The sequence below is a fragment of the Mytilus californianus genome, unplaced genomic scaffold (genome assembly GCF_021869535.1).
Source record: "Mytilus californianus isolate M0D057914Y unplaced genomic scaffold, xbMytCali1.0.p SCAF_3, whole genome shotgun sequence".
Lineage (NCBI taxonomy): Eukaryota > Metazoa > Mollusca > Bivalvia > Mytilida > Mytilidae > Mytilus > Mytilus californianus.
In genome coordinates, this window is record NW_026262679.1 from 2,302,541 (window position 1) to 2,317,493 (window position 14,953).

General features: G+C 31.2%; 1 protein-coding gene across 48 annotated transcripts in view; it reads right to left on the reverse strand.

Moving 5' to 3' along the window:
• The window catches only part of LOC127733809 (band 4.1-like protein 4A), a 95,449-nt gene that overhangs the window by 69,541 nt on the left and 10,955 nt on the right, over positions 1-14,953 (reverse strand). For 45 of the 48 annotated variants that reach the window (XR_007997169.1, XR_007997170.1, XR_007997168.1 and 42 more), the window contains exons 3-13: positions 14,017-14,059; positions 12,017-12,098; positions 11,384-11,481; positions 10,286-10,406; positions 9,608-9,695; positions 8,896-8,916; positions 7,768-7,856; positions 6,593-6,656; positions 2,798-2,889; positions 1,059-1,130; positions 227-339 (exon numbers count right to left, since the gene is read on the reverse strand). Coding sequence is in view for 43 of the 48 variants with exons in the window: in XM_052243157.1 (XP_052099117.1) it covers positions 227-339; positions 1,059-1,130; positions 2,798-2,889; positions 6,593-6,656; positions 7,768-7,856; positions 8,896-8,916; positions 9,608-9,695; positions 10,286-10,406; positions 11,384-11,481; positions 12,017-12,098; positions 14,017-14,059 (883 nt within the window). In the remaining 5 variants the exon portion in view is untranslated. The remainder of the gene's footprint in view (positions 1-226; positions 340-1,058; positions 1,131-2,797; positions 2,890-6,592; positions 6,657-7,767; positions 7,857-8,895; positions 8,917-9,607; positions 9,696-10,285; positions 10,407-11,383; positions 11,482-12,016; positions 12,099-14,016; positions 14,060-14,953) is intronic. The other 3 variants (XM_052243176.1, XM_052243200.1, XM_052243177.1) reach the window with 2 other exon arrangements.

Sequence of the window (14,953 nt, forward strand, 5' to 3'; positions counted from 1 at the left end):
AATGAAATATTTGCCAATGCCCATTATGAAACTAGCAATCAATCATTTTAACAGTTCCATCATGCTTTGCCTGGTTAGCTGTACCTTTGGTAATTCTTCTTTTGGTAGTATTTAATTACAAATTACTTTATCAATGTTCTTAGATGAAGACATATGCATGTTTTTTTGTACAATAGTGAAACTTCAGGTTAGTTTAAAAAACAGGAACTTGACAAAATTGACTTACAGCTAAGTCTGGAATCTGAAGTTGTCCTTCTTGGGTAGCGTTTACTATGTGCCCTTGGTACGTCAGGCTGGGATCGACCAGACTCTGATTGTGTGTCTCTTGATTGGCGACCACTAAAATATTATAAAAAAATTTGCTATCGTCATATATACAAGTATAGTTATCTGGAAATTTTGTGTTAAAAACTATATTTTTTTTCCAGAAAACTATTATATTAGTGATCTTTTGAAGGAATAAACTTCATACCGAGTATTTTGTTATAATTATAACTGCAGCTGAATCAATAATTTTTAATATTACAATCATAATTTCTAATAGTACTAGCAAATTCTAGCTTTGTCATTATAATGTTTTAGTATGATAACTACACTTTTGTTTTTTTAAATAGAAGATTTGAGGCTAAGTTTCTTCTGTATTATATAATTTGAATTCTACAAATATCTTTCTTTTATACATGTTTTATTACTATTCTTTAGATTTGTTACTGTAAAAAAAATATTTTTTTTTGTCTGGTATAAAATAAAAAATAACTTGATTTAATCAGCATCATATACTTGTTACTACAGAACATCAATAATTTTACAAATGCAATTTTATTATTTTAAATTATTGTATATACATGTACTAAAAATATTTTTTAAAAAATGCAAACATGCTGTGACTAAGTAAATTGGATTCCAAGAAAAAATAGCAGTACAGATTGTATTTTTTTAATTCAATATCGTATCATCAGTAGAAAATTAAAGCATCTACAACTGAAAGAAAATTAAAAATCATGCTACCCAAGCACTATTTTGTGTTCTGTGTTATGGGGAAGCTTTAAATGTCTTACCTTTTACTCCTTCTAGAGCTTGACCTGAAGTGTTTTCCTGATATAGATAATGCATCTGCCACTTGGTTTAGTCTAGCATGAGAATAGCACATGAAAATGAAGTGATAAATAATGTTAACATGAGATGATGATCGATGGAAATAATATAAAAATAGAAGAATCATGGCTCTATCAAATCTACAAGCTTGAGTTTTTATTCATTTTTATCTTGTAATTACATGAAATCAATGTTGCTCATAAATGGATGATGTCTGAAAATGTCTGCTTTCAAGTTTTTACAGCTGAAAATGTAATTGTATCCTTGTACACAGGTTATTACTGTCAACGGCCACCAAATGTATTGTTCGTAGCTACACTATAATTACATGACAGGAATCCAGTTGATTGTACCATGTGATGCATTGCAACTGCTACTGGATCCCTGCTTTATAATTTTACATAAGCCATGAGGTGCTACTTATTAACAGCAATATCCAGTGTATTGGAATGTAGAGTGAATATTTTCAAAGGAACATTTTATGCAAGTTCAGGAAGAGCTTTTATAGGCTAGAACACAATATGTTAATGTATTGTAATCAAATGAAATTCCAATATCAGTATTTATTTATTGTATTTCACTTTCTTCTACTACAATGATGACATTGTCCACTATCAAATACCATCCAATAATATAAGGCTTAACTCTCCTTAACTCTTGAATAAAAGTTAACCATTCATTCCTTACAATGTTTTCCAATTTTTTTCTTTCTTAATATGAATAAATTAATTCAATTTGTAGTTTTGACAGATAATAAATGAATAAAACAATTTCAATGTATCATTTTATTTGTATCATTTGAATGAAAATATACAATAGAAACAGTACTTTACTATCATACCATAAAAATAAATTTAACAATTTTATATGGAATGCATGATAAAATGACACATTGGAATTTGTCTTGCAACTACTCTACAGATAAACGTATTCTACTAAAACACACAAAGCATATAAATAGTAAATAAGTGAGAAACACACCAGATAGAATCTGATAGACAATTAAATAGTGTTACTAGGCATTGTTTTCACAGGGATGTGATATATGTTAAGTGCAATAAATACAAATTTTCAGAAAACTGAAGATTAAATTATTCCCCTTTCAAAGAATCATATCCTTCAATAGACTGAAAACCATATGCTTTTCATCTTGTGCTTATCGTGTGTTCATTTTTTTTTTATCATACTAAGTTTTTTATTTCAATGTTCATCTTTTGCATCATATCTAATTTTTAATATTTTCTTTTTAATTTCTTTGTTGTTGTCAACCTTATTAAACAAAAAATAATGGCCGTCAATCAACCAACAATAAAACACATAAAAAATCTCAATCATGACTATATTCTATTCTTAGGTTAAAAAGTGTGACTGATGTTTTGCAATATCTGATTTTAACACGGATTTGCATTGCAAAATTTTATTTTAAACTGAATTGTTATGATTTTAATTTGAATTTGTATTGTTTAAGGAATGTGTTAGGGAGAAAAATGTCTTCCAATTTAATTTTACTTTATCTTGTTGTTGTCCTCCATCTATGCCAATACAATTATATGAAACTTGGAAAAAAATCTTTCTATTTTACACAGTTTAATATCATATGTGCAATACATTTGAATGAAACTTTTTGCAGAATATGTTTGTAAAGCTTCAATACAGTTATGTGGGAATGTTTGTGCACCTGTGTACAGGTGTTAATGTTTACCTGAAGAATGCATGATGTTCCACACAACATTTCCACAGATGTTTACATGCTGCCTTGGTTCCTAACTCAAAGGCATAAGTATGCTCTTCACTCTGAAAACAGAAAAAGTATAAGTATGCTGTTCACTCTAAAAACAGAAAAAGTATAAGTATGCTCTTCACTCTGAAAACAGACAAGGCATAAGTATGCTCTTCACTCTGAAAACAGACAAGGCATAAGTATGCTCTTCACTCTAAAAACAGACAAGGCATAAGTATACTCTGCACTCTGAAAACAGACAAGGCATAAGTATGCTCTTCACTCTGAAAACAGACAAGGCATAAGTATGCTGTTCACTCTGAAAACAGAAAAAGTATAAGTATGCTCTTCACTCTGAAAACAGACAAGGCATAAGTATGCTGTTCACTCTAAAAACAGACAAGGCATAAGTATGCTCTTCACTCTGAAAACAGGAAAAGTATAAGTATGCTGTTCACTCTAAAAACAGACAAGGCATAAGTATGCTCTTCACTCTGAAAACAGACAAGGCATAAGTATGCTCTTCACTCTGAAAACAGAAAAAGTATAAGTATGCTGTTCACTCTAAAAACAGACAAGGCATAAGTATGCTCTTCACTCTGAAAACAGACAAGGCATAAGTATGCTCTTCACTCTAAAAACAGACAAGGCATAAGTATGCTCTTCACTCTGAAAACAGACAAGGCATAAGTATGCTGTTCACTCTGAAAACAGAAAAAGTATAAGTATGCTCTTCACTCTGAAAACAGACAAGGCATAAGTATGCTGTTCACTCTAAAAACAGACAAGGCATAAGTATGCTCTTCACTCTGAAAACAGGAAAAGTATAAGTATGCTGTTCACTCTAAAAACAGACAAGGCATAAGTATGCTCTTCACTCTGAAAACAGACAAGGCATAAGTATGCTCTTCACTCTGAAAACAGAAAAAGTATAAGTATGCTGTTCACTCTAAAAACAGACAAGGCATAAGTATGCTCTTCACTCTGAAAACAGGAAAAGTATAAGTATGCTGTTCACTCTAAAAACAGACAAGGCATAAGTATGCTCTTCACTCTGAAAACAGACAAGGCATAAGTATGCTCTTCACTCTGAAAACAGAAAAAGTATAAGTATGCTGTTCACTCTAAAAACAGACAAGGCATAAGTATGCTCTTCACTCTGAAAACAGACAAGGCATAAGTATGCTCTTCACTCTGAAAACAGACAAGGCATAAGTATGCTCTTCACTCTGAAAACAGAAAAAGTATAAGTATGCTGTTCACTCTAAAAACAGACAAGGCATAAGTATGCTCTTCACTCTGAAAACAGACAAGGCATAAGTATGCTCTTCACTCTGAAAACAGAAAAAAGTATAAGTATGCTGTTCACTCTAAAAACAGACAAGGCATAAGTATGCTCTTCACTCTGAAAACAGACAAGGCATAAGTATGCTGTTCACTCTAAAAACAGACAAGGCATAAGTATGCTCTTCACTCTGAAAACAGACAAGGCATAAGTATGCTCTTCACTCTGAAAACAGACAGGCATAAGTATGCTCTTCACTCTAAAAACAGACAAGGCATAAGTATGCTCTTCACTCTGAAAACAGGAAAAGTATAAGTATGCTCTGCACTCTAAAAACAGACAAGGCATAAGTATGCTGTTCACTCTAAAAACATACAAGGTGTAAGTATGCTCTTCACTCTGAAAACAGAAAAAGTATAAGTATATTCTGCACTCTGAAAACAGACAAGGCATAAGTATGGTATTCACTCTAAAAAAAGACAAGGCATAAGTATGCTCTTCACTCTGAAAACAGAAAAAGTATAAGTATACTCTGCACTCTAAAAACAGACAAGGCATATGTATGCTATTGACTCTAAAAACAGACAAGGCATAAGTATGCTGTTCACTCTAAAAACAGACAAGGCATAAGTATGCTCTTCACTCTAAAAACAGACAAGGCATAAGTATGCTATTGACTCTAAAAACAGACAAGGCATATGTATGCTCTTCACTCTGAAAACAGAAAAAGTATAAGTATACTCTGCACTCTAAAAACAGACAAGGCATATGTATGCTATTGACTCTAAAAACAGACAAGGCATAAGTATGCTGTTCACTCTAAAAACAGACAAGGCATAAGTATGCTCTTCACTCTAAAAACAGACAAGGCATAAGTATGCTATTGACTCTAAAAACAGACAAGGCATAAGTATGCTGTTCACTCTAAAAACAGACAAGGCATAAGTATGCTCTTCACTCTAAAAACAGACAAGGCATAAGTATGCTCTTCACTCTAAAAAAAGACAAGGCATAAGTATGCTCTTCACTCTGAAAACAGAAAAAGTATAAGTATGCTCTTCACTCTAAAAACATACAAGGTGTAAGTATGCTCTTCACTCTGAAAACAGAAAAAGTATAAGTATATTCTGCACTCTGAAAACAGACAAGGCATAAGTATGGTATTCACTCTAAAAAAAGACAAGGCATAAGTATGCTCTTCACTCTAAAAACAGAAAAGGTATATTCCCGGAGAACTTTTGCAAATTGTTTTAGTTTTTTCAATTGGTAGAATTATCTTTCTTGCGGCAATTAGAAATAGCAGATTCCGGCGCTGTAAATTTGAAAAAAAAACATTCAAAATATGTTTATATTTGTGAAGAAATAAGTTGGTGATACAATTTTCAATGGAAACAGAAGAGTGTGGAACATGAGGAATTCACTAAATCAGCTCCTATTGCGTGATCATGCTTGCACAGGTTCTGATTTTCATTTTGACTTCCATACTGAACACATATATTTTTCTTCATGATTATTTAGGTGGTTTAAAACATTAAAATGACATTTGTTAAAAGTTGAAATGACAATCTTGTGCAAAAATTTAGTGACTGCTGACCGCATTAGACAGATAACTGCTGAAACAAGTTAAATTATATAGAGAAAATATTTGGGAGGGTCTGAAAGTGATTGTTAGAGGCAAGTGAATGCTGAAACGAGGTGACTATCAAGGCAGGTTTGACTGTAAATAGACTGAATAATATTCTTTGACTTCTGATGCAGGAATACAAAAGTTAAGAAAATATATTATTTTTTTATTGAATGCTCCAATAAAAACTTTAACTATGAGAACTAGCAAAAGGATAACCCACACAGCAATACTATTTGTACATTAATTATCTCCCCTTTGACATAAGGACAGGGATATAACTTCTTTATTCAAATTCTCAGATAGTGTTCTACAACTGTGTAAATTTTATCAATGTCCATGTAGCTGCTTAGGAGGAGTTTCTCTTACAAGAGTCTAATACGACATATTGCAATATTAAAGTAACGTAAATTTGATTTTCTCCCTTTTTAAGTGTTTCATAACTGTGTAAATATCTGTCCTTCTTTTGAGAAGAGTCAGCAAGCAAGGCAAAAGGACACACAGACAAGCAGACACACAGATTTCATTCGGTCTATGACTGATACTAATTGACCCCCCCTACCCCCCAAAAAAAACTTGGTTTGCAGAGGGGAGATGGACTTTGTGTCCTTACATCAATTAAATACTTGATTTAATTCTCATTTCATTTTGTTGTTATGGGGGTTAAAAGTCGTCTATGTTTATTGTTTATGCTCAGTGCTAATATTGATTTTGGAATGCCAACATCTAAGGTGCTAACTTTCTGTTCATGTTTTTTTCACTCTGCTATGGATCCCCATATTTTTTTTCTTCAAAATGTCCTTTTTAGGTACTATGTGTGATTTAATGAAACCTTTATCATCAAGTCCATTTAATAAATAATACTTACGTTCTTATCTTTGACTTTTATTATAAATATTTTATGTTTAAAGGTAACTTTGGTTATCCTTGGCCTGAAAATGCAAATTACATCAGAAATAACATATGCAAAGTAAGTTCTTGTATTAGTACAACTAGCTTAAGGTGGTACCAAACACCTTCACTAAAATTAATTTGGCTCGATTAGTTTTTATAAAATTATGACAAAATATTTTCTTTGACCCTTTGACAAAAATATAAAAATTTCAAAAAACTTGAATCACACACTTTATCGGCAAATTTTCATTGGATAAATAGCAGTTTGACAAACACTAATTTTGATCATTGAGAAGCTTAATATTGCATTAACAATAGAACGTGATTAAATTGTTCAGCTGCTTTTTACAGAGTTATCTCCCTGTAGTGTTATGTACCACCTTAAGTGTTTGAGTTAATCAATATCTGGTCAATTGATTTGTTATTCAGTTATAAGAGTAAACATTTAACATGCATTTGATGTTAACAATGGTCAAACAAATTGAGTTTCTTGTGTATGGGATTAATTATTTAATTATTGCAAGACTTGGCCTGAACTTTCTTATGAATTAACAGGATGTAACTAACATATTTTTTTATACTGCTAAAAAACATATTGTTGAAGACGATTCCTTGTTTTCCTTTTCTTGTGTCATTTACCCGAAAATTCTGCTTTAATCAAATAAGTTCAATGATTGCTTTTTTTATGAATTCGTTTCAAAGAATATAAAACCCTAAGCACAATGGAACATTAAATTTAGAATGGGGAGGTGTAGGTTAAAGACAGCCATCTTCTCCCAAAAAATGTGACATATCATTATTTTCAACATGATCTATCAATGAAAATAAAATTATTATATGACTAAAACAAGATGTTGGGTATATGTCAATATTAGAAAGGTGTCTATACATTCTGTCAATGATGCAATGATACAAAAATAGTATAAATTCAGAAATTAATGTGTGAATTTATTATTAGGAATCACTGATTACTGGTAAAAATGGGAGATCTAATTAATGCTAGTGCAAAAAATTTTGTAAAGGAAAATTACTATGGAAATTATGAACGCAAGTTTTTATTATTGCGAACCTGACACTGTTGTATTTTTCAAATTAATAAAAACATCCCAATATTTCTGAAACTTACAGTAAATAAAGTGAAGTACTTACCAGAAGTAGTTTCCCACTTTTGTTTTATTTTTATACACCACAATACCCGTAGGAGTTAGCCCTAAAAAATACTCTTGATTTCCTTCACCCTGAAAATATATAAATCAGTGATAGATTACTTCCTATAACCACCAGTAACATGGATGTGTCACATACTTAGTTAGCTTTAATAAACCATGTTAAGTCAGGGAAATACATCAACCCATCAGGGCTTCCAAAAAATATTTGAGCCAGCCTGACATTATTTTGTCTTATCCTGATTTTAATCCCTTAAGACTTAGCAACAAAAGGCAATCTTGGCGAGCATTATACAAAAAATTATTAACAGAAAAACGTTATAAAACTTGACTTTCTATATAAACTCCATGTTATGACGTAAACTTTTAAATTGAGACTGCATCATTAGAAGTGTGCAACATCAACGTACTAATATTTGCCTTAGACTCTTTATTTGTGCAAAATTATGCTGTCAACCCATTCCAGAAATCAGTTCACAGGAACCCAGAATCAATCCACATGCACCCAATACTATAAAGCTTCCAAAAAATAACCAAAGGATTTCTAAATTAGGATAATTATAAAGGAGGCCAGATATTTGCAATTGTCTTTAACAATTCAATTATTTGTCCCATATCACATCAATTCATATATTGTGATCTTCCTCATAAACTTTATACAATCTTTTTATATTCTTTTCCTGAAATATCTTAGTATGCCATTAAAGCAATTATTTGAAGATTTTAACTGCTTAAATTTAAGCATCAGTAATCTTGAATACTTAACATATTCAGCAAATAGCTAAAGCACTGGATGTTTTTATTTGTTATTTTTCGTGTGCATTGTATATTAATCAGCATATTTGTTATTGTTTCAATAATTTCAGCATATTACCTGTATGCATTAAAATTAAGTTTTCCTTTCAGTAATAAATAGTTTAAAGAAAATGCTAAAAATAAGAGAAACAATGAGAAAAGACAGAAACAAAACAATATACACACACATATATATATAAATCAGACATCAACAAGACACACAGAAATGACATAGAAGTCCTTGTGTATACATAGCACATATAAATGTTTGTTAAGATACAAATGTATGTTGATAATTCAAAAGTGCATAGTTTACCTGTAAAGTGTATGGGAGATTCTGTTGAAGAAGATTATAATGGAATGATCCCTAACATTGTGTTTTTATAGAATAAGGCCAGCATTGTATATATATATGTGGTTCTGGTAACTTATATATCCTATTGTTTTATCCCCTATACTAAATAAAACTGATACTTTTTTTTTTATTTGATGCCTTATATAAAAATTTATCAACATAACAACTGGCACAAGTGACTAATGAAGGAAATAATATTTGTCAAACCAGGTTTCCCAATAATGTGTATGTAAAAGCACTCATCATATAATTTAGGTCTAGCCATTTCATTGTGAAGACCAAAATAACATATATTGTTTCCGGGCAACTAAATAAAATTCATTTTAACTTATTATATTGTCTGCTAGATAAATCAAACTGTCCATGTTATAAACCTACATCAACCTGTATCACTTGTCCACATAGTGAATCTAAATCAACCTGTTCACACACAAATATGGTACGTATCATTAATACAAAATTTGGTAGGTTGACCTCTATTTCTGAATTTGATCACTGGCATGACTTATGTCTTTTAATTTATTCAACATTATCAATTTAATCATAAGCTTTCATAAATGCGATAAAAAGAATTAAGACTGATAATGTTCAGAGATTTGTCACAACCAAAAAATATGGATCTGTCCAAGTCAAATTGTCTCCCTTGATTTAGTTAACCCACATAAAACCTTACCAAAACTGGATGAAGGTCAACACCATACATATCATACCATTTCACTTTGTCTAAAAATTTATACTCAGCTGATGTCGGAACTAGGCCCCTGAAATATAAAATACATGTCATACATTACTGTTAAAAAAAATTCATACAAAAGAGAAAAAAACAGAATGTGTCCATAGTACACGGATGCCCCACTCACACTATCATTTTCTATGTTCAATGGACCATGAAATTGGGGTCAAAACTCTAATTTGGCATTAAAATTAGAAAGATCATATCATAGGGAACATGTGTACTAAGTTTCAAGTTGATTGGACTTCAACTTCATCAAAAACTACCTTGACCAAAAACTTTAACCTGAAGCGGGACAGACGAACAGATGGACGCACAGACCGAAAAACATAATGCCCCTAGGTGGAGCATAAAAACATTAAATCAACAAGCAGCTATTTATTTTCAAGATGTGATGTACAGAAAATTGATACATTTTTCAGGTATAAGAAAATAAGTGTTGACTTTTATTGCACCATCGTCCTGAATATGCATGAAATATTTTCCACTGGACGTTAAGCAACCAACAATCAATCAATCAATTTTATTGCACCAACAAAACATTTTATTATTCCTTTACTCTACTTTAGATATTCATAATTTTAAAGAGAACTATAACATACAAATATAAAATCTTACACTAGTCTCCGATGACAAGCTGATATTCTTTCTTCAAGCTCTTCTGTCTGATTTGGCACAAATCTAAACTCAGATATGTATCCCGGGGAATACCTCTGAGGGTCATAGTCACCAAGCTCAGCTAAAAAAAAGAAATTAGTTTTATCTATCATTACTCTACACTCTGATATATATCCTGGGGAATACCTCTGAGAGTCATAGTCACCTAGCTTGGCTAAAAATAGAAATTATTTCATCTATCTTTATAATGAACTAATGAGATTCAAAGCAATCTATGATAAAAATGGAAAACAACAGGTCTAAAAGACACAAACCACAGCAAAATATATATAGAAATGAGTATAACTATGAATATTATGGGATACAATTATACTCGGCAAAAGTTAAAGTGACTTGAAAACTGACATGTCATCAAGGCCCTGCAAGGCACAGAAAAAAAAAATTAATACTGGTGTTGACAAAGCAATTCATTTTCATGGATATCAATTTCCATAAGTTTTGGCAACAGGAATAATCCGATTAGATTTTAAATTGTTCACTATCAAAATAGGCAGAGCATTATTGTAATAGCCATTCACAAAAGTGAAGGGTCATAAGTTCATCTATACAACAAGTAAACTTAATGTGTTCTTTAATGTGAATTCAGCATAAATCACATCAAAACAATACATTTAATTTTAAACAATCAAATTTCAAAAAGAATGTATTCAAGCTATTTATTAATTTACCTGCAACAGCTAGTCAATTCCTTAATTTTGAGTATCGGAGGGCTTTATTGGTATATTTTTTTCTATATAAAACAGAAGATATGGTATGAGTGCCTGTCTTTTTTCAGTACTTTTTTCAACTCCCTTTTAAAATAAGATGAAGAAGTATGATTGTCAATGAGAGGAATATCCAGCAGAGACAAAACAAGGTAGATGTAAACAAATATTTGTCACTGTACGGCCTTCAACAATGAGCAAAACCAATACTGAATAGTAAGCTATAAAAGGCTGTTACTTTCCTATTCATATTTTATATGTATTGTTAGGTTTTACATAAGGTATTAGACCTAGTCATTTCTATTCTTATTATAGTATAATAAAACTCTCTTACATTGAACTGCATAGGCAAACAATTCTGTGGCTTCATCAAAAGTCAGAGGTAGCCTCCCCTGAAGGATATCTCTTTTTACTTGGAGGAAAAACTGGTATCTACAAAAAAATATTATGTCATAAATAATAGCATGAAAACCTTTTGGAAATTGACTTTCAAATTATATGCACTTTTTAGGCTACTTTTTAGACAATAAAATATAAAAATTGCAGAATACTTTGTATATAAATCAAAAATCAATCTAATGTAAATAAAACCATATATATATAATATATGGGGAGCAGATTCTGTTCACCTTTGAGTTTTGTTGAGTTTTTTGTTGCACAGTCTTTTATTTCTAAACTATTTTTTTAAGGGCTGTTGTCCATGGTGTTGTTTGCCCTTCTTCAATGTATGATTTATTACCACTTGGTATTCTTTCTTTTATATTACCAGGGTTATCTTAGATAGTGATAGAAGATTTTCTTCTACCTAATATATTGGCCATCATATAGATATATACTTCATCTAAAAAAATGAGTCTACACACATAGGATGATATTTAATTCTCATGAAACTAGTGCTTTGTCTGTATTTAGTCAAATTTTCTAAACTCTACACTGTAAATGTATTTAGGTAGTCTAATTGTAATACCTTGTAATTTCTTCTCTGACTTTACATGGATCTGCTGGGTAAAACTTGACACCAAAATATAATGTGTATGGAGTATTGCACACTGTCAAAATAAACAAATACAAAAATACTGAACTAGAGCCATTATTTATACTAACAATTGCAACATGACAGTGCCACTGGTAGAGCAATATCCCCTTACTCTTCAGGAGAACCTCAGATCACCCCCAGTTTTTGGTGTGGTTTGTTTTGCTCAGTAACTAGCTTTCTATATAGTGTTTTTTGTACTTGTTTGTTTTATCACCATCTTCATGGGTTTTTTTTTTGTCTTGACATGGTCAATTTCTCTTGGACTTATGAGTTTTGAATGTCCACTTGGTGTCTTATGTCTCTCTTTTTATTGTAATGAGTGTGTTGTATTAAACAGGACATAAAAAGAATATATGTTCTAAGTTTCATGTTGACCACAAATTCATGATGAACTAGCCTGAATCAAAACTTTAACCTGAAATGGGACAGACCAACAGACGTAAAAAATAAAAATGTAATGTGTATGATAATTTCACACATCCAAAAATAAACTCCTTCGCTGAGCACAGCTGGATACGCCCGCAGAGGTCCAACCCTGAAAGTTGGCGCAAAAATGGACACAATATTCAAGCTTGATACAGGTCTGAATTTGGATTGTAACTAAATATTTGATATATTACAGGTTTCTGAATAAATGTAGTTAAAGAACTTGAAATTGGTTATATGAAGATTTCTTGCTGTTGTGCAATACACTGTGCTGTTGCGCAACACTTAGTAAATCTGTTGTCAGACTATAAACAAATAAAATCATATAACTCGGAAACATAAAATCGAAAATTTATAAAAATCAAAAAGGAGCTTACAAAAATAGATATAAACAATTTACCAAAGTTTCATAAAAAATGCTGAAAAATCCCCCTTTTTGTAATGAATAAAACCCCATAAATCAGAAACGTATAGTCTGAAATTTATAAAAATCAAAAGGGAGCTCATGTTGATAGAAATGAACAATTCACCAAAGTTTCTTGCAAATTGGTGAAATTGTTTTTGAGTTATTGTCTGAAAACTGGAAAATCCCCCCTTTTTTAATGAATAAAACCCCAAAACTCAGAAACGTTAAATCCGAAGTTTTTAAAAAAATGAAAGGGAGCTCATGTCAATAGATATGAACAATTCACAAAAGTTTCATGTAAATTGGTGAAATTTTTTTTGAGTTATTGTCTGAAAACTGGAAAATCCCCCTTTTTTAATGAATAAAACCCAAAAACTCGTAAACGGTAAATCCGAAATTTATAAAAAACGAAAGGGAGCTCACGTCAATAGATATGAACAAATCACAAAAGTTTCATGCAAATTGGTGAAATTATTTTTGAGTTATTGTCCGAAAACTCTAAAATCCCCCCTTTTTTAATGAATAAAACCCCAAAACTGGGAAATGGTAAATCTGAAATTTATAAAAAACAAAAGGGAGCTCACGTCAATAGATATAAATAATTCACCAAAGTTTCATGCATATTGGTTAAAGCGTTTTTGAATTAATGTCTGACATGTTGACGACGGACGGACGGACAGACGGACGGACAGACAGACGGTCAACGGTATACCATAATACGTCCCGTAAACGGGCGTATAAAAACCAAATACATATGGATTGCACCTGCACAAATTAGTTAACCTAGAATATTGATTGATTGTTGGTTGCTTAAAGTCTTGAATTTCATTATGTGACAGATTTATCAATGACATTTATTCAATGTGCATTTAATATATATATTTGGTATGTGTGTATTTTTTCTGAAATGACTTAAGTTGTTAAATTTTGATGGATGTTTTACTTGAAACAGTTTATTTTCTTGTTATAATTGTTGAAAATTATCCATTTAGGAAAAGAAAACAACACTGATAATGTCCCCTTAAAATCTAACTTTTCTACTGAAGTGATGACAAAGATAAATGTTGAAATAAGAGTTGGATAACAAAGATATACTTACATTTTAACTGTGATGATAATGATTTGAATGGATCTAACCAATGCTGTAAAATACAAATTATCTGACTCTTCATATTATAAATCACATCACATACTAACTACATGTACACCAGCAAAATATTCACACTGTTGATAAATTGTGGGGGATAAAACAGACTCCATCTTTATTTTATTGTTGGGCTTCCAGATCAACATTAATGGCTCTAGGCCCCTTTGAACAATATTTTCAGGCTTCAGGCCCTCTGATAGGACTACAGGTACAGGTTACACTGATAGAGCTCCTAGATCCAGAAGATCATGGATTCAGATATTTGGGCTCTGTGCTCCAACAAAACTGCTGAGTCTGTGTTATTACCACAAAAATTTACTTCTTATTTATTGTAAAATGCTTTTTCTTGTAATCTAAATATATGATTGATTGGTAGCAGTTCAACGCCGCATTATAACACATGGGCTACATATATCCAGAGCAAACTTTGTCCAAATAGCACAATTAAAAGTAGACAAAAGATCCATCCACAGATAAAAAGTTTGTTTCATACAAAATATTACACTCTGAATACATGTGTGGATCTTTAAAAACTTGGGAATTTAATTATATCAACAAAAAAGTTGTTACCTGTAAAAAGTCAAGATGGTTTTTTTTTCACCAGACACCTGCACAAAATCATCCTCAATAATCTGTCTGTTATAAATAGCTTTTTTTCTGAGACAATTCAGTTCAACAATATCTTTTAATGAATCTGGTTGTTTCACAAAAAACTCTTTCATTCATATTTGTACTTTGATAACTCCCACTGACTCTTTTTTTTTACTTTTTTCCCCATAGAACTATTTTCTTTATTTGTTATATGTTGACTGTTCCCACATAACTTTTTATTTTCTATTTACTATAATCAGTTAAGTGTCCCTTTTTTATTACAGCAGACCCTTTCTTA